General features: G+C 36.9%; 1 protein-coding gene and 1 long non-coding RNA gene across 5 annotated transcripts in view; one reads left to right on the plus strand and one right to left on the minus strand.

Annotated features, from left to right (window-relative positions):
- LOC141460300 (nucleolysin TIAR) overlaps positions 1-21431 on the minus strand; it is a 1257025-nt gene that overhangs the window by 1208361 nt on the left and 27233 nt on the right. Inside the window, exon 2 of the mRNA XM_074140189.1 lies at positions 9116-9492. Within this exon, the coding sequence (XP_073996290.1) occupies positions 9116-9217 (102 nt within the window). The 5' untranslated portion in view covers positions 9218-9492. The remainder of the gene's footprint in view (positions 1-9115; positions 9493-21431) is intronic.
- LOC141460302 (uncharacterized) overlaps positions 1-21431 on the plus strand; it is a 426050-nt gene that overhangs the window by 127463 nt on the left and 277156 nt on the right. The window lies entirely within an intron of this gene.

Below are 21431 nucleotides of genomic sequence, written 5' to 3' on the forward strand. Positions count from 1 at the left end.
TTTTAACACTTGAATAAAGTAAATGGGAATAAATTACTTGGGCGCCTGGCATGTGTAGAAAACATCTTCTCATTATGAGATGATTTTAAAACGGCTTCTCATATATTGTACGAGGTGTGGCTATTAAATAACGAGACTATTGCTATAAAACATTTTGTTTTAAATTTATACATATTTAGTTATTATCACCTTCAATATACACCACTCCCCTATCCCCTACAACGCTCCATGCGGATTTACCATTGTTCAGAAACAGTGCTGGAAGTCTTTTTCTAAGAGCTCCTGCATGACGCATGCCGCTTTTTCTTTCACAGCTTCAACGGACTGAAATCGTGTACCTTTTAATACAGATTTGACTTTGGGGGCCAAGTCAGGCGAATAAGGCGTATGGCCTAAAACTGGGATGTTGTACTCGGCTAGAAACGTCTTGACAGACAATGCAGTGTGAGCCGTCGTATAGTCTTGATGGAAAACCTATGACTTGTTCTTCTAAAGTCGGTTCGTTTTTTCCTTACTCTTTCACGGAGTTGAGCAAGCACTCACGGTAGTAATGTTGATTAATTATAAACGATATTTTCATCTGTTTTGGTCGTGGAAGGGCGACCTTGGCGGATGTCTTCTCGGCCATCTTGGAAACGCTTGAACCACTCAAAAACTTGCGCACGTGATAAACATTCATCGCCATAAACTTCTTTTAATAAAAGATAAGTTTCAGTAGCGGTTTTACCAAGTGAAATTTCACGACAATTCGTTGCTCTACTACATGTGTAGTATCGTATCATGTTTTCGGCAAAACAAAACCAACACCTCTTACACAAACGACGGTTCCGGTCAGGCAGATTTCTCTACAAGCACGTGAGACGCTGCAATCGAAAGAGAAGGCTTTACGCTGCACAGCTGTCGGTCGTTAGGATTTGGCGCATGCATAGTTCTTCTGTAGCAGCATCAGTTTCGTTATTTAATAGCCACACCTCGTATTTGATTGCATGGCTATCCCGAGGTTGTAATGTTTGGCTTTCTGCAGCGTAAAAGATCCTGAAACTTGTAAGGAAGAGAGGAATGGCCGTTCATTTGAATGGTACAATAAGCCTCTCTGACTGCGGTGCATTGAGAAGCAGGACTCGCTTCTTGTACCAATAATATGTCGAACAAATATCTCAGATTGTAGTAAACTCTATAGAAAATTAGTCACTTACTAAAATCAAAAATATATCAAGAGAAAACTACGATTGAGTCAAACTAGAAATGTTTGAGAACGCATTGTAATAACTCTTTGAAAAATGAAAACTTTGAATGACGTATACGTTATGACGTTGAACTATATATATTTTTTTTGGTGAAGGGTTCGAGTAGGACACATACACAAACAAATTGTTGCTAGACAGGAAGTTATGTACAAGTGATCTTTAAATCACCCAAGCGTACGTTCTGTTTTTAATCCTACTAACAGCCTGGTCCCTGAATAGCCAACTTTATATAGTTGTATCATCCTCTCTGAACAACGGGAAGGGCAGTGCTTGCAGTTCGGGTCTCGCAACGAAGGGAAGAAAGGGCACACACAACTGTGGCACCAGTAAGAGAGAGAGAGAACGGACCACTTCCAGTAACCACCACCGTCACACCGGAGGAACCTCCTACTCACCTCCTCCAAAGCCACTCAGTCGGTCTGGCATGCTAGAGAGGGAAAAAACCACTCTTTAGGACCCACAACACACAACACCTGCTAAGCCTGGAAACCTTATCCAGAATGTAGAAGAGTGTGGTTTGCTCAAATTTATAGCATGTTGAGACAAATTGTTTCCTGGCTAACGATCTCCATGCTCCCCGCTCGTCCAGCCTATGGGGTCCTGCAGAATATATATTAAAAAAAAGGGACTGATAGTGTGCCAGAAAAGAAATGGTTTTTAAGCCCATCTGTTGGCTGGAAATAAGTGCAGTTTGTTTTTGGCTTAAGAGCACTATGATTTTTCATCTGCAGGTTTTTTAATTTCCCTTGAACACCTGGGCATCTGTGGCAATTTATTGGATATTACATAAATACTGGGATAAGGGTGGCAAAGAGAATTTTGGTCACCAGCATTGTATAAATTTGCAAATTTTGGTAAAAGTGAAGGCTTGTTCAGGTAAAACAGTATTTATTCGCAATCAACAACCCAAAATCCATCTCCATAAATCAAAAAAAGCAATAAAGCAAATGCGTGTACAGACAGCCGGACGTCAAAAGTAAGTCTAATTCAAGCTCTAAATTAACCATTAATTAATTTAAAACCAAAAAAAAAATTAAATTAAACTAGCTTCGGCAAGAATGATTGTCAACAAGCAACCCTTGTAATTTGACAATTTAATTTACAAAATGTCAGTGACTACCTCTTGTAAAATTAACTTTCTACCTTTATGAAGTACAAATCACTTATTAAACATTCACAAGTAAATTACTCTTGAATATATAGGAATTAATGATTTTTTTTTTATCTATCCTTTTAATGAAATTTACACTTAATGCGATAAGTATATAAATAAATAACGTGGCAGACGTGAATCCAGACGTCATCCAGTGACCCAGTGACCCAGTTGAAGCCGTCTTCGAGGATTGGAGGGTAGCGTAGTTGTAGACAAGTTTACAGCTAAATGGTTGGGATGAAGTGAGAGTTTTTGATGATAATTTTTATATCGAATTTTGGCAAAAGTTCGAAGATGAGTGGAATTTGGAGATCTGTATGTATTGTGTGGTTGCTAACATAGAATGGAGCGTCTACTATGCGACGGAGTATTTTGGATTGGAGTGTTTGCACAGTCTATTGATGTTGGATTTTTTTAGCTGTTCCGTAAAGTTGCGAGTCCGTAAGTCCATATTGGTGGTGAGAAGGGCCTGTATAGAGTCGTCGTTTGTTCTGTAGTGAAAGTTTTGAGCGTTTGTCGAGTAGTCTGGCTAGAAGTTTGTATCGTTTGTTTAGTTCGGTGCGTTTAAGTCTCGTATGGGGGTTCCAGGTAAGTCTCTTGTCCTAGGTACATTCCAAGGTAATGAAATTTAAACTTAATAAATGAAAATTTGAGAATGTAACAATTTGGAGATAAATATATTATCAAATGGCATCGCAAAATACAGGAATGATCGGTGAAATAGTCGATACTCTGTTTATGGCTAGAAATATTCAAGTTCTCAGAAAAAAATTCTAAATGAGGGAAGGTGCACAATTTTATACTCTATTTTTGCATTATATAATGGAGGCCATAAAGGAAATTGTCGAATATAATGCTACAATAGGAAGTGACTATTTAGAACAGGCATTAAACATATTTTTCGAAACCAGCTTTACAAACTAAAAACTTCTATCCTCTTTTGTTTTAAATCATTTCCTGTTCCTGAAATAATTCTTTTCTTGTTATTTCTGGGGCAATGGGGCCAGAATTCGATGCTATTGAATTTATTTGAAGTCTTCTTTGTAACTATACAAACACGTTAAATATAATCTGCAGGAGTGTGATAGTTGTACAAAATTCAGGGAACTCAAATTTGATGTTTAAGTAGATCGTTATTTAGACAAAAGACTGACTTGGAACCCGCACACACGACTTAAACGAACTGAAGTTAACAGACGTTAAAAGACTACTTAAAAGACTACTAGACCAACGTTCAAAACTTTCACTCAATAACAAACGACTGATTTACAATTCTATACTAAAACCCGCCTGGACGTACTGGTATTGAACTGTGGGTTTCAACGAAACGCTCCAATCTGCAACGAATTTAATCGCTTCAGTTTAAAATTCTCCGCACTATCGTTAACGCTCCATTTTACGTCTCAAACCTAACCATCCACACAGACCTGGAAATTCCGTTTGTAGGTCCAGGTTGCTCGAACTCGTTACAAAAGTTTTCATCAGAACTTGCACTCTCATTCTACAATCCTCTTGTCCGCCATTTATCCTCTCATCACCATCCAGATCATCCTCCCAGACGATTAAAACGCCAGGGGGCCTCCCGATTTTCTATCTTCTGAAGCGAATAACTAATCCTGGAGACGACTTAGGGAGTGTTATCACTGGGTAAGTTCTCCCCTCCATTAGTGAGTTTGTAGTGGTATCAGTTATTGTCATTGTTACTAATAGTGTATCTAGCGCTGGTGTAACTTAACAAATAAATTTAAAAAAAAAGTAGATCGTTAAAAAAACAACTGCTGCAAAAAGTCAAATTTTGAAAAACACCCATGACTCTGACCATAAAAGATCAAACGCCCCAATTTTCTTTGAAATAAAGAGCACATCCTCCATTAAAAGTTTAATTCTTTTTTTTTTGAGCCCCGATGATCAAATAGAGTTCGAGCAAGATATAAACAGGTATTACTGGTGATTAAATGTATGAAATTCAGGCTTTTAAGAAAATGACAGGATGACAGTAAAATTTTCTGAAGAATTTTTCTAATACGACAATCACTCCCGTTATTGTCCATAAAAACCAACTTGAAACGACATAATTTTATCACAGTGAAAAATTGGAAGCACGTAAAATACAATAAGAATTAGCGAAGCAACAGTCGTGTGAGTGGTCAACATCAGAATTTTATTTTGTATTAAATGGAAGTGAAAATGAACCCTAAGAAGGGAATTTCAACCCCCCACACGCAGAAAATCTTTAATACTTTCAGCCGTACGGGGCCGGCGGAAGGGCGGAATGTCTCTAGAACTGACAGTCTTAATTGTTCTGCAATCCAGCACGCGCTCAACCTTCTAGCAGAGTCTGTTGTAGGAAGAAGAAGAAGAAACAAGGCAATGGAATTTCTGTCTCACTGAAGCTGTCTGCCATCTTGAGTTTGAGTGTGGTAGAATAATACTAGGGAATCTGAAGACAACTCACAAACTCAGAATATTAGCTTTCTGTCTGTACTCACATACCAAACAAGAGCATCCTCCTTTCCGCTGGCGGAAGTGAGTGAACCAACATGTCTAACATACAAACCATTTATTATACCATACTAATTGAAACTTGAGCTAATTTTCTACACTTAAAATAATTAAAGACTCTTTATTCTTTATTTAAAGATCTTCTTTTTATTATTGTAATTATTGTTTCTTCTTTTCATTTTTTTGCTCAAGAATTAGGGATCTTATTTAGCAGGTTTATATGATTAGTCAACCCCCAACTTTTGCGAAAAATGTTTGAGCAATATTTACAATCTTCATTCAAGTAGGCCATGAACCGGATACGAGTAGGAGTGGTAAAAACCAGTAGACTGAGGTAGATGGGGCATGTAGAAAGAATAGGAAAAGAGAGAATGCCCAAGAAAGCCTAGGTCACCTAGGTGGTAGAAGATTGAGGGGCAGGCCGAGAATTAGATGGTTAGAGGATGTGGAGGAGGATATCCGAAGTTTGGGTATATTAGGAGATGGCGAGTTATGGCGCAAGACAGGGAGGTTTGGAAGGAGATTGTCGAGGAAGCCAAGGGTCTTCATGGCCCGTAGCGCTTAAAAAAATTCAAGTAGGCGGCCATGGAACACAGCTTCTAAGTGCGGTTTAACCCGCTATGCGTCTTACTGAACGAGAGCCCTTGAATAGGAATGATCCGAGTCCTAATGGAGTTAGGCCTAACCATATGTTGGTCCTGACTATTTACCTTGTTGCGCCACCGTGCTGCGAGGGCTTTTTTCGAGGTCTTTCCTTCTCCAAATTCTGATTCCCATATCCTTTACAATGCCCTGAATCCCATCTGTCCACACACTTCTACGCCTCCCTTCCAGTTTGCAGAGAGTTTTTTTGGGGGGGGTAATTCGCTGATCAAGGGATTCTCGCGACGTATCCCACTCAACTTTATCTGGTTCTTTTTAATTAATAAATCCAGATCTTGCTCCTGGATTTATTTTTAACTTGTGCACATAATATTCTTAAAATTCAGAACTTCCTTTTTGAAGAAGTTAGAGGTTCCATTTGAAGCAGCAACAGTTCAAACATGGAGAATGTGTTATATTGTTGTTATGTGGCTTTTCTTTCTATCTATTTATAGCAGCATCATAAACATATCTCGGAGTTCTTCGTTTTTCTTATTCACCACACTCGTTCACAGTTAGGGGCCAAATATCCTTCTTAGTACCTTCCTTTTCCAAACCAAACTGCTCACTTTTCTTGGTAAGTACCCAGGTTTTTTTACAACTCACATGTGAATAATGGTCCTATTATTGTTTCGTTCTAAAGGCCTAAGCTTCTAAACTTTAATACGGTTTCTGGAGACAAAAATAGATTCATTTCACATTAATATTAATTAAGTTCAGCCGTAGTTTTATTTCTTTATGATTTACTTCTTCATGTTGGTCTACCTCACCACAATTATCGATTTGATAAGCTCAATAAGTGTTTGTTAATTATCACTTTCGTATTAATTAACTCTTCCAGATCTCATCTCAGTATGTGTCTTCCATTATTTAAGTCAATAAATTTTAACTTAAAATTCAACAGAAGGGTGGATTTTTTGTTTTTGTTTTAAGAAGAAAATCGTCGGTTGGCAAGACTGAGAAGCGATTGACTAGAGCATAGGCATGTAATATCCAAAGTTGTGCCTTCCAGCCAAGTGATAATAACAGTCTGACCGTGGTTGTTTGTCTTTCGAAATTAACCACTACCACGGTCAGATTTCCTACTCTGTAGGCATTTCTGGGGCGCTTTCTGTTTGTCTTGGTCATCATCGTATAATATTGGCTAACCGTAACTCTGGGCGGTCTTCCATTCTGCGCTGTAAAGAACAATTTAGGGAAACCATGATGGAAGAGTTTAATTAAAATACCATTCTTATTTATTTTTATTATTAACTTGTGCACGTAATATTCTTAAAATTCAGAACTTCCTTTTTTTAAAAGCTACGAATCAAAATTAAATTTGCCTTCTTGAAGAAGTTAGAGGTTCCATTTGAAGCAGCAACAGTTCAAACTTGGAGAATGTGTTATATTGTTGTTATGTGGCTTTTCTTTCTATCTATTTATAGCAGCATCTAGCGTGACTTCATTTCCTCTAAAATACGTAATTTTATTACAGAACATGTTTTGGTGTGAAAACAAATTTTTCCTTATTTTATGTAATTAAATTTTCAATCTGTACAGATGACAGAAGAGTGAAAGCCCGAAATTTCAACGCAATTTTCGTCTCTTCAGCCCTTCAGACCTGTAGGAACCCTTTAGAAGTTCGGCTAACTAATTGCCAAATAAAAAGGTCACCTTAAGAGAAGCAAAAAGCATTTCGTTTATGATTTTTGGGGAATATCGAGGTTCGATTTATCAACTATCAACAGTTATGATTATATACTCGTAGCTCTACATTAAACTTCACAAACTTTTTTTTGTACAGACCCTGAAGAAGGCAACTCGATATTCTCCAAAAATCATCTGTCAACAACGGTCGAAAAAAAGCCAAAACCATCATTTCGCTTACGCTTTGCTATTCTTCCTTCAATTCTCCAAAATAGGACCATATTATCGACTGAGGACCAAGTACTATGCACAGGACTGAACTTGGACAAACTCCCGTAACATGGAATCCTATGTGGAACTGAAAAGGCTAGCCCAACAAATGGTGGAATTAACTTCTCTCGAAACTACTTGAAAGTCGCTTGAAACTTCCCCTCTCAAGAACGGCTCAACCTGCCTGGAGGAACTGATGCGAGCTCTAGGGTTCAACCAATCATTCCTTAGCCAAATTACCAAATATTACCCTCCATAATAATCTATAAATCTCTTTCGCATCTGAATTAATCAAATATCGCTCATCTAAATTCTAAGAGCTCACTCTTTGCATCCTTTTTGAGCAGAGGACCCTCGCACTGTTTTTCTAAATACTGAATAATTAATGAAGAACCAAATAAAATAAAAAGTAAAATAAATAAATGGAAATATTTACAAAGCGTATTGGAAACCAAAAAAGAAAAAATAAAAGCAGTTATTTACAATGTCTCACAAGATACAAGAACATTGGAATCGATCCATCACGAGCGTTCTGATGAATTGTTCAGATCATTCTCTAGCTATTGGGCGATTGTCTTCACCTTGTCGGGGAGGAGCGCCCACCTTACAAACAAGACACCTCCCCGTTCTATCTTCTAGCAAGCACCTGTTGCCAGTCTATATTACTGTCTCAATTGAAATGTTCTTTTTTTATTGGTACAAAATGCTCTCCAACAAGAAAAAAAAAAACTCGATTGATTCAATAAAAATGAAAAATAATTAAAAAAGTATCATTTAATTTAATTGCTTATCTAAATATGGCGATGAGAAGTTTTTTTTGAAGCACTGTTCATCTCGTTTTTGGTGGCTGATTCAAGGAGAAGATAGATTATTGCCAATTTTATATAATTTGTTCATTGAAATAATGCCGAGCTTTCTGCCTAGGGACTAGGTCATCTTCAGGGCTTAAACTAAGGGTCCCCAAACTATGGCCCGCGGGCCACATGCGGCCTCCTGAGGACATTTATCCGGCCCTCGCCGCACTTCCGGAAGGGGCATCTCTTTCATTGGTGGTCAGTGAGAGGAATAACAGCCAGAAGTAGGAAGAAAGTCCAAAGCACTATAACTAAACCGGACATTGACCATTTCATTAGTCAAAAGCAGGTTCATAATTCCAACAGAAATACTGGGCAGTTTGGTGATTTAAATTTACTTGTTCTTTATTTGAAATATTCTATTTGTTCCAGTTTGTTTTTTTTTACTTTAAAATAGTTTGTTTTATAGTCCGGCCCTCCAACGGTCTGAGGGTCAGTGAACTGGCCCCCTGTGTAAAAAGTTTGGGGACCTCTGGCTTATACTTACAAATAATATGTACTAGTATGCCTTACATAAAGCGGGTATGCCTTAATGGTTGGTGTCTTTGGTCCTGAGATACTGACTGTTCGGTTTTAAAATGTTCTTGTTTGAGAAAAATCAGCTAATTGCCCCCAAAAAAAGTGCATTATACGTATTTTGTAGTAAGTTAGCGTATGTATGGTGTAAATTGTTGCGATCTAAATAGGTAAAATAAATAACTGGGCCATTTATTGGTCTGATTAGGGTCATTACAGATGCTGATTCAAGTATTATGTTGTCTACATACAAAATGGAAGAAGAAGAACTGACAGGCTAGTTTAAAGATTGTTCATCCTACCTTGATAATAGGTGTTGAGGCTGGTGAAGGACTAACAGCTGGTTGACTGCCGATGGACAGATGATGATGAGGAGCTGGTACGCTGAACGGGATGAATAGCATTGGTGTATTATTGTGCTGATCGACCGTACCAGTTGTATCACATGTGACAGCCTCTTCGGCGGCTGTAGTATTCCTACAACGGCACTCTGAGTCTGCGGTAGCTGCGGCTGCGGTAGCTGCGGCTGCTGCTGCTGCTGCGGCTACAGCTGCCTGTGTCTGTCTACTGCCGCCGGCCGGACTAACTCCTGTTCCACTGTGATATACTCCACCAGCCACCGGCGTCGGATATGGTACAGCCCTCACTCGTGACGCCAGTCTAGAGCCACGCACAGGACCTGTACAGTTAATTTTGGGTAATCAAGTTTTCGAGGAAAGATGAATAGAAAATTTGATATGCACAAAAACGGAAACTCTTAACTAACTGTAGTCTTAAAGTGCACTTTAGCGTTTTCTACAGAGATCGTAAATAATAATTTATAATTTATTTCAGTGGCCATTTAATTCTCTCAGACGAAAGCCTCCCAAAGTGTTTAGAAATAGCAAGAAATTCGATTCAGTCGCATGAATTTGTATGTTCAAAAGTTAGTCGTCATATTTACTCATCAAACTTTAACAGCATTAACTCATATTAACCATTCTTTGCCATACTCACTGCTTTGCGTGTAAATAGGAGCTGGATTTGAAGGGAATAATGCACTACTTTACTCACCTGTCAAGATAGTCACTACGATTGAAACATAACTGTAGTGTTTCACATTATATTAGAGCTTTGTGGAATGGAATTAAAGCACATAATAATATCGACAGTTTGACGCTTACAATTCTCTCCATCGATAGCTGCTATCTTTATGTATCAAGTATGTATGTATACATACATTTGTAGTGACACGGCAAGGTCTTGCCGCTATACCAATCAGACAATGCCTCTCGGCAATGCACGCAATGTCTAGCGTCACTGAAAACAGAAACCTCCCCTACTAGCCAAGTTGTCAAGGTTACTTTATTATTATAGAAAAAATTTGTTGTAAATACTGGAACAACGATAGGGTTGCCAACTGCCCGTTTTTGGAAAGGACAGTCCTTTTTTAACACCTGGTTGTACTTGTCCTTTCTTAAATTAGGAAAGGACGCTTTTTGTCCTTTTTTCATATATTGTTCACACAAATCTAATTTATTTTATTGTATTTTTGATTTAAGTTCTGGCTTCTGAGACTTCTTCTTTTGGCTTGTTGTTTTTCCGTACTAACTGAACTGAATATGTAACGATGAACTTTTCATGAATAAGTATGTAAGATATAAATGTACCCAGGCCAGATTACAGGCGGGGGACCTCTCCCCGCGGACTTTTTCCCGGAGCCGGAGTCTCTGTATGTACACCTAAAAAAAAAAAAAACGAATGATATATATTCCCGGGCCCCAATTTTTTTAGAGTGTTCTTTTTTGGAACTTTATAGGGTTGGCAACCCTAGACAACGACCACTTACCATTTATTCTCAAAGTTCTCGCTTATACGTTTCTTAAAACCCTGATTTAAGAAATAATAATAATAATTAAAACTGTTCGGTAGGACAGTTTTACGAGGGTTGATCGTCAAAAAGTGCACGAAAAAGTGTAACGTTGAAAAACACCTAACTTTGACAATTTTGTTCTCTTTTTCTATAAAAGATAAAATTCCCAAATTTTCTTTAAAATATAGGGCAAATCCTCCTTTATAACTGTAATTTTTTTGCAACAACATAGATCTGATAGATTTTGAGAAAAAAGTTGCTGAAAAATGAGCAAAAACGTCATTTTCAAAAATTGTTCTTGTTTTTCTTCTACTTGTTGTTACTTTTTTTGTAAACTGCATATTATAATTCTAACTAACAACATTCAGTAAAGCAGTAATTGTAGGTAATTGTAGGGAGGGTCAAAATGGATACTTTCGGTTGCAACTCGAAAATAACAGAAAATCTTGGCAACATTTTCCGAGAAAAATAAAATTATAAATCACTTTATTGTAGTCACACCCCGACATTACTTTTTTCAACCCCCTTTTCGTGTTCTTCATCGTGTGTTTCCGGAAAAAACCAAAACCGGAAATCAGCACGATCGTAATACTTATTCTTAAGAAAAGAAATCAAAACAATAGTATGTTAAATTTTAAATTTTGTTAAAAACTAAAAACATAATTATTTTTGTATAAAATGAATGAAGTAGTGTATATTCTGGGTTAAAATACAAAGCTCATTTTGTTATTTAGGAAGCAGTGAAGTATAGTAAATAACAGAACAGGAAGGTAAGACCGGGCGAACACTTAGCTCTTTTCTCCATCTCTCAGGCCTTCCACTAACTTGGTCCAGTATAACTTCCATACCATACTAAACTAGTAATAGAAGCTCCCAGTAGTTATACGCTGAAACTTCATGATATCCAGCAGCCTCACCCTCTCTCTCTACCTCAGATCCATCGTTGTCTCTCGCTAGCACAGAAGACGAAGGTACTATAAGTTGTTGCAAGGCTATTTTGTGTTTAAATTGCATTCCACTTCGGCTATTCCCTTAACTTCCACCTTCAATCTACTACATCGTATATCTCTCTCTCTTTCACCACTCCTTTGCATACTTCTCTCCCATCCTCTTCATAAACGAAACCTCCAGGAAACAAGGACTATATTTACATATTTCTAATATACATTTAGCTACAGTGCTAAGTTTGGTATTAATCCAAGCATAGGATTATCCCTTTTTGTTCAAAGATGTGTACCAGTTCTGGTATTTCCATAAAGAAATTATATTTAGTAGCATCGTTATTCTATCTTGGTTAGCTTTGGTCGTATGATTCTCCTAGTTACGCAGCGAAAAAAAAATCTTTTGTACGGATAACTATGAACATCACCTCTGCTAACTGAATAATATGTTTACAATTATCTGGACTTATATACAAGGAAAAGTGTTTCTTATGAAATGTCAGTTTCATACAATTAATAAGTTAATCTTTGTCCTGTCTTGAAATCGATTTTTTTTTTAATGTGACGTATTTTAAGATTAAACGATTTGAAAGTTTCGTGTTATTTTTCGTCGGACATTTAGTTGTGAAGTTTATTTTTTTAAAAACAATTCCATGTTTTCATTTATATACATTTTCACTTCTTCTCTCTCTCTATACAACAAAAAGAAGAGAAAGGTAATCGTGATGATTTTCGATTTTGGGTTTTGAATGGACCTGTTGCAGGCGCCCCTGAGTCCGAGAAAAAAGGTTTTTAATAAAGGGTCCATAGCTGAAAGGAGAAATTAGATATTTCGCTTAAATGCTTATTCAGGATTAAGGATTTTTTTTTTCCTTATAAGACATTAATACAAGTATAATACGTACTTGTAAGTACGGTAAAGTATATATTGTCAGTTAAATCAATTACTGTTCATTATTTTTGGGGACTGAATCATAGTTTTAGTAGGATGAAAAATTAATGCCAGTTTCAGTCATATTTATTTATTATGCCGAGCTTTCGACCTAAGGACTAGGTCATATTCAGGGCTAATCATCTTCAGTACATGAACAGACAAGACAGGGCTCTAATGATGTAAAACAGTATATTGTAAATTAGCCCTGAAGATGACCTAGTCCCTAGATCGAAAGCTCAGCATAATAAAGTTTATAATGACTGAAACTGGCATTAATTTTTCATCCTATTGACAATTAAATCAAGTTGTAGAGGTTAGTGGTTTTGAGGAAACCAAATATTATTTCAATGTGGAGTTATAATGTAGAAGTTCGGTCACATTTTAGGAAAGTCCTAAGTGAGCCTAGAGGAAGGCGGCCAGTAACAATATGTTTAATATTGAGGGTGACACAGCACTTTTCGGCAAGCTGCTGCGGGTTCATGTGTCTTGAAATGTCCGTGCGTTAGTCTGGTATGTCCAATTCGGTGGCAGCTCAGCATCACCTCAAAGGAGAGATCAGAAAGAGGAGCTCCATCAATTGACATCGCTTCTAATTTCTCTTAATTTTAGATGATATGCTATCTCTTTCTCAATTTGTCCTTCACTATTCAATTAATAAGAGCGATCTAGCCTGGATACTGTAACCTCCCGATGCTGAATACCTCCAGTAACTCGCACCAATAATACTGATTTTACTCTTTTGAATCTAGGCACCTTTTCTAATACTTCCGTACAATGAAACTAAGTGATCCAACCTTCAATCACACTTTTTGTCTAATTATCATTTTTAAAAAAAATCTAATTTAGATTCAAGATCCGAATAAACAAAACCCAACTTGAACAGAGTTAATTAAAACACATAGAATTGATTAATACACATCTGTTAACGTTAATCCTACAAATTAGTTCAAACGAAATTCTCTTTTAGTTATATAATTTTAATTAAAAACTGATCAAAAGTAGACGTTAAATTAAAATCGGATACAGATTTATTATGAATTAATAATGATAGAATTAAATTAACCCCTTGAAAATCGATTGTCTCAAAACAAGGTCATTTTATCTCGTATTTATCGATTTTTAGAATCAATACTTTATTTAAACATCAAAGCGTCAATATTCTTTTAAATAAATTAATATCACATTAAAGTTGTTCTCACCAATGGTAAGATACTTTTCACAATTTGCATACAACGTTAAAGCTTACCTAGCCGGTTTCTATATCATCCTCCTCCGCATTGCTAACCGCTGTATATTGCGTTTTAGTTGGTAGAACGGTTTAATTACATAATCGGATTATCTTTGCCTGGTAATCAGAGCACTGATGCTTCTAGGATATTCAGTATTCCATGATATATGTGCGTGATTTAGACAATAAAATTTTGAATAACAAATCGTTCATTGTTTTAGTTAGTAGTTATTCAATAATGATTTCATTATTAATTGTTCGAATTATATTTGAATTTAACATGATCTGAAAACATATTATTATTTTTTTACCAAATATCATGTTGCCCTATTTAGGGTTAAAGTTCCTGTGGTGAAAAAGGAAATGGTAGCAACAGGGCAATTAAGGGTCCTAAAGTAAACAATGCAAATTTTTAACTCGTACACCCCAGCTGACAACTAGGGCCTCCATTAGCTCTCAGTTAGCCTAGCTACTTCGTAACAAGCACATCTTGTAGTAAGTTCGTTGGCACAACCCTCTGGCAGGTGATGCGAACGAAAATTGTACGTACACTGCCGGTCAAAAGTTTAGGACCACCTCAATTTTTTGAGAATATTCGATATATTTTGGAATAAATAACACAAACTAACATTGTTTTTCTACAATGAAGCTTTAATATATGTTAACAGAAGTACACAGTTCAATATACGAGGGGCACTATTTATATTTTGAGCCTAATAATAAAAAAAAAACAGTAATTTGTCATTGAAAATGTCTTTATTGTCTATACACTTCTGCATGCGTTCGAACCACTTGTCAAAGCATTTTTCCCATTCCGCTTGAGACACCTCCAAAACATAGTTTTTGAATGCATCAACGGCTTCTTCTGCCGACGAAAATCGTTGTCCACGTAATTTATTCTTGACGTTCGGAAACAAAAAGAAGTCATTTGGTGCCAAATCAGGACTGTACGGCGTATGACCCATTAATTCGATTTTTTGAGTGCTCAAATAGTCGGTTGTTAGACGAGATGTGTGACCGCTGGCATTGTCTTGATGAAGAATGATCCGACGGCGCTTGTTTGTTTTCCTTATTTCATCGAAGACTTCCGGCAAACAAATGGTTGTGTACCATTCAGAATTGACCGTTCTCCGATCCTCTAAAGGCACTGTTGCCACATGACCAGTTTTTCCGAAAAAAACAGGCGACCATTTGTTTCGAAGTGCTTCGAGCGCGAATAACTTTTGTTGGTTTTGGTTCATTTTGAAACACCCATACAGTCGACAGCTGTCTAGTTCCCGGCTCATACGCATATATCCATGATTCGTCACCTGTTACAATCTTATACACGTCTTTTGAAGCACCCCATTGTACGTATGCCTACCGTAAGTGTAATTAGGGTTTTGAGTGATTAAAACTTATTAATTAATATAAATAACAGGTGGTCTTAAACTTTTGAGCGGCAGTGTATCTGTACATTGTCATTGTTGCCAATTGTTAGACAGGCAGTCATCTCTTACAGGACTTGGTGCCCCACAATATACTATATTAAAAATCACAGTTTAAGCTACTTGGTGGCTGACAAAGTCGTGAGCGAAACGGAAGTCAGGTTGGGTAACAACCCAAGGAGAAGATATCAACTTGAACGGTCAGGCGAAACGTCGTCATATTTTAAATTCATGTAAATTAGTGTGTTGTTAATGTCACCACATTCACAAAACAAAATTTCTAGAGTCGAGAACTTCTTGGACGACGCTCCAAATTACCCGTAGAACTCAAACACTTAATATACAACACTATTCTGAAACCTATGTGGACTTACAGGACTAGAGCTGTGGGGTTCAGCCAAACCTACAAACATAAGGACAGTGCAGGACATTTCAGTCAAAACTCCTCCGACAGATAGTTGACGCTCCTTTCTACGGTGACTAACCTCACTCTTCACACCGACCTTAACATTCCCCTCATAGACCAACTCGCCAAGACTAAATACCAAAAATTCCATACTGCTCTCTCGACTAGCTCTAATCCTCTTGTACTGTCTCTCAACTCCTCGCCAACTGAATCACCAGTGGCCCTGCGACTTCCTTGTAGGCTGAAGACCTAAACGCCATTATTATCCTATCTCTCCTCACTCTCCTCCTCACATTCTCCTCTCTCCTCTAGAGAGTGCTACCGCTGGGTAGTTCTCTCCTCCTGCTCTCCACCCGCACCAGTTCATCACTCTCTCCATATTTACTGATTGTATACAACTGTCTGCAGATTGTAAATTACATAACAAATTCGAGATTATTTTTTGTAGACTTTTGTTTATAATTTCAGTATTTTTATTGAAAAGGAGGGGCAAGTCGTATTAAAATACCGGTTTGTACAATAATTACGAGTGTATTATATAAAAATATAAGAAATAAATAATAATATACTAACATGAAAATATGTATTATCAGGAGTCAAATCACTTTATATTTCCCTTTGTTCTTCTTTATCAAGGATTATTTTATAAACCTTTCAACTATATCAGTAATTCTTGTTCTGTTCCTTTGTTCCGTAGAACAATATTCTAATGTATCTTCGTACATTTATATATTCTAAATCCTACTTGAGTTATTGCTGCGTTAAGAAGATCTGACGCACATGCTTCCATACAAAAACCAGGTGGAACTTAAAGTGAAAACAAATGTTAAACTCAAAAAAAGAAGTTGATATAAAAAGGTTATTTTAGGTTGGGATAAATAAGCACATGATACGTTAGGTTAAAAAAAAAATCATAAGCTAAATGATTCCCTTTGAGCAGCTTTGTACTTTAACCCATCATCATAGGTTTTGTGAGCAGAATCCGTCTCACACTGCACTGAATGAAGTATAATAAAATCAGATATAACGGATAAAATCAGCGATACGATTCAGCACGGCTGAAAAAAAAAAAATCTACATTTCTTTAAAGTTCAAACCATTTAAGCTTCCATAAGCAAAGCTTAAAGAAATTTCACATTTTCCGGATGAAGAACCTTTTTTTGTAACGGAACAGCGATCTATAAAAACCAAAATTAAGCTTCCCAAGCTTTTCCATTATTGAGACAATCTGTTAACGTGAACTCACATTTCCAGATCTCGTGCTTAAATTAAAAAAAAAAAAAAAATTCTCATTTCCAGGGAACACCCTATTTCCGGAGATTAAATTCATTTATAAACTTCAAACAGGAAGTGGGGAGGAGGTAGAAAATAATATATCGCAGTATTCCGCCATTCATGCGCGATTAGTTGATTACAACAAAAGATAAAACGTGTTTATAGTATTAAATCTGATCTATATGGAAGCAATCGGACTATGTACTAATCGGATTTAGGGAACATTAAACATGTGCTTTGGTTTGTGCTCTCGAATTATAGGATGGAAATAGGTTTTGCAAGTGCTCTTAACTGCAATCTCTCTCTGCTCTCTTCAATTGAAATCGCCTCTGGTATGGTTATCGATACCTATCGATATCTTTTAGTATTACTTTGTGGCGTTACCATTACCCCAGGTTACCAGTAATGTCTTCAATTCTACACCAAAAAACACTTACTAGTTTTCGCGAGTACTTCTATGTTCGCTGAATTTTTAATCACATCAACCAGATCATCTTATTCTACTCGATGCTTTTCTTACCAAAAGTATAAACAACGATTGCCTCATTATTATCCTTCTTGGGGTTATTAAGTCGGCTTATACTCTGGTTAAACCGTGCATGCTCTGGTTATTAACTTTGGTAATATCATGGTAGTAGATTTTCTAGAGAATCTAAAATTCACATTTATCTTCGACGTAACGTCCAAGAAAAACGAAAAGATCAAGTTATATATAAAACTAATTAGGATTTATGCTAAGTATGGCCATTTTTGAAAGAAATAGAGGCAAATACCCTTCAATAAGTCTCGCACATATTGCCCAGATGTAACTTCAAGTTAGCAATAGAAGATCAATGGCAAACTTTAAGAACTTGTTTTACACCTTTTGCAAGTTCTTTAAGTTAGCCTCGCATGTTATATTCCAAGAGGGAGCTGCCTAAGTCAATGCAGGAGTAACCAGCGACCTTTTACAACAATATTTTATTAATTTAAAAGTATAAATGACCATGCCTTTTTAATATTATATTTATTTTAGTGGAAAGTCTTAGAAAACCTTCTCTTTTAACCAAAGACAAAAATTCTTACTAGAAAATGTGGTTAGGATAATGTCTTTGATTTTATCCATCATGGCAGCCATGTTTATTGTATTCCTGACTGGTTTCGGTCTTACGTCCATCACCAGAGGTGGACTAATCAGTTTGGTGTAGATATTTCGACTTCATTTTAGGTTACAGTCTCCCACTACTCTTGTTGAATCATCATGATGGAGGAAATTCCGAAACTAATCAGGAAAACCATAAATCATGACGTATAAAATCAAAGATACCTTATTACTTATTGGTCAAAGTCATGCTGTAACTAATTTTATCCATAGTGACCCCACCACACTAGACTTAAAAGAAAAGAACTAAACAGACGTTTAAGTATTACTTAAAAGACTCTTAGACGATAGATCAAAACTCTCTCTGGACAACAAAAGACTAAATTTATACTTCTATTTTGAAACCCATTTGGGCGTATGGAATAGAGCTGTGGGGTTCAACCAAACGCTCCAATCTCCAAAGGATTCAATCGCTACAGTCTAAAATACGTCGAACTATCGTAAACGCTCCATTTTATGTCTCCCAACCTGGACTATAAACACTGGCCTTAACATTCCTTTTGTCACCCAAGTTGCTAAAACACGTTACAGAAAACTCCACTTCAGCCTGCAATCTCATATAAATCCTCTTGCCCAAAATCTTTCTTCTAGAACTCTTCCTGACAACCCGGACAAGAGGTCTTAAAAGACAGTGGCCTCGTGATCTCCTCTCCTAGTGAAGAGAGTGACTAACCATATAATGTTTTGGAGTGCTACCACTGGGTAACTTCACTCTACTGTTCACTGTTATCACTGTTACTTGTAGCGCTAACGCGCTGATTGTAGCACAATAAACGCAAAAACAAGAAGAAAAAATCCATAGTACATTTTTCCGCAAATATACTTCTTAAAATTAAATAAATTGCTGAAAACTAATACATAACTGAAAACTGTTACATAATAACATGAGTGATGCGCCGAAAAACAAACATGATTTGTTTTCGCCGATCAGCTGATGGAATTGTCTTTAATATGACGAAGCCTTTATTTTTTATTTTTAGATTGACAAGTAATTTAAAGATGAGATACTGCGTGCAACAGAAATGATTATAAAACAATTATAAATCCATATTATGTGATGTCTGTTCATTTAAAGAAGTATACATGAAGAAAATTGATGTAACGCTGGAAGACTAGTTTGCTAAAGGTGTTGTTGGACAAGAACACACCTAGCCAAAGTGTAATAGGTTCTGGGGGAAGCAAGACTGGCTCCACCTGCAGGGGGAACACCGCTCCCACTAGCAAGGTTATCACTTAGCTAGCATCTCTTCTCCCACTGTATCCCCAGCCCTATCCAGGCCAGGTTCGACCACTCTGACATCTCTCATTAGTCTCTAACTTCGTCCTCCACCATTGCTTCCTCTAACAGCTCCTTTCCCTCCGGAAACTGGCTTCTCTGTGTGCGATTGTGCGAATGTGTGTGAGTTATGTTGTTATAGAGAGGACATTCCTTCTTCTCTCTCTGCCTCTCTCACTCTGTCTCTCTCTCTCTTTGATTCCTTCACTCCCTCTCATCCCCCTGTATCATTCCTTAAACTTCATATCGCGCGCTATCTCTGTGAGATTTTTCAGTTATCGACACAACTCAATCTTCACAGGCATCCAATGGAATTAGAGAGTGTTCTTCTTGCTCCAAATAAAATATGTTCCCATTGATAAATGTGCTCCTTTTTGTCCTGATTCTATCCCCATTTCTATCTCCTGGTAGTCATCTCCTTCACACTTAAATGATTCAATTTGTAATCAATTATTTAAAGGGATTTTTTTTTAATGTATTAAATTATAAAAAATAAAGTAATGTCTATTTTTTCAGGCGTGCTTTACGTCCAACTACCTAATTAAGTGTCGTGAACGGAGGCGATTAGCCAACATACTTTACGGCAAACTTCTCACATTAACCATTAAATAAAAATCTAAAACCTTGACCGGGGGGAATCGAACCTACTAAAGACTAAACCAACAATACATCTTAGCTTGGCAGGTCTAGACTATCTAATCGCCTGACATACTTTATAAACTCATATTAAACATTAAATAAAATCCAAAACCTAGACCAGGGGAACCGAAGCTACTAAACCAGCAATACATTTTAGCTTTGCGGGTCTAGCCTAACTAGACGTTCGGCTATCGTAGCACTTAGCATTAAATATTTCTGCTTTTGTTAATAAATTCTAATTTCCTACAATCTGCCAAAGAATTTCAATTCAGCAGTAATTCCTGAAAACTTATTGTATCATTTAATACCAGGCCTAAATAGCAGTTGTTGCTACCCGCAGAACACTTTTATTTCTGGACAAACTAGCGGCATGTTCCTAACGTTTCCTTCTAGTATTGTAATTCTTTTTTAGACAAAAAGGACAGACCTCCAAGTTGTAGCATTCAATACTGGCCTAAATAGTCGTTAAAATGACCCAAAAGCACCTTTTTTTTTTTTTGTACAAATCAGCTGATATTTCCTATTTTTTCCTACGTTTTTCGCAAAGAGATTAAAGAAAAAGATCAACCCTACTTTTAACATTTGGTACAGGCCTAAATAGAAATAGTTAATTCCTATTTATTAACCTCAAAGAACTGTGAATTTATTAACAAAAGCAGAAATAGCCGAGCGGTTAGATAGGCTAGACCCGCCAAGCTAAGATGTATTGCTGGTTTAGTAGCTTCGATTCCCCCGGTCTTAGGCTTTGGCTTTTATTTAATGGTTAATAAACACTCTTTCTGGCTAAAATAGCCGATAGTTCAAAAGTTTTCCATCGTTTTTCACAATGAGTGTAAAGAAAAATGACTACCCTAGTTGTAACATTTAAAACTGACCAAAGTAGCCGATGTCATAGCCCCAAAATGCTCTTTTTCTGCACAAATTAGCTGATAGTTTCAACGTTTTCTTTGGTTTTTCTTATAGAAAAATGTCTACTCTAGCTGGAACATTTAGCACTGCCCTATTTAGGGCATAGCTATTTAGCTGTTGCTTTCCAGTCACTATCGTCCAACTCCAGTCTTCCTGAAATCTCAGCTAAATATTTACTTTCTTGAGCTCCTCAAAGAACTGTCCTTTCCCACCGTCGTGGGATATCTCAAGTACCCTTTCCTTCATCTATTCCTTTTAAGGATATAGACATACATATTCTATTGTTTCAGGGAATAAAATAAAGAAGGACACCAAACACAGAGATCTCTAGTCTAAGTTTAATCCCTTCTGACTAGTGTTGTTCAAGAGCTGAGCTATAAGGCTATAAGGTTTGAGCCTTGAGCGCTCTGGATCTCAGGGCTCAGCGGGTGGCTCGAGTCTGAGCTGAAGCCTCACAGAGAGCTCGGTGAGCCTCGAAGGGTCGGCTCAAAAGGCTCGAGCTTTTCGTTTTGTTTTTTATATGAAGCATTTTATTTTGAACTAATTAATAAAATTCATTTCTTAAAATAAAATCAAGTTGTAGCAGCTAA

Source organism: Rhodnius prolixus, unplaced genomic scaffold (genome assembly GCF_049639745.1).
Source record: "Rhodnius prolixus isolate KJV_2025 unplaced genomic scaffold, Rpr scaffold_6, whole genome shotgun sequence".
Taxonomy (NCBI): Eukaryota; Metazoa; Arthropoda; class Insecta; order Hemiptera; family Reduviidae; genus Rhodnius; species Rhodnius prolixus.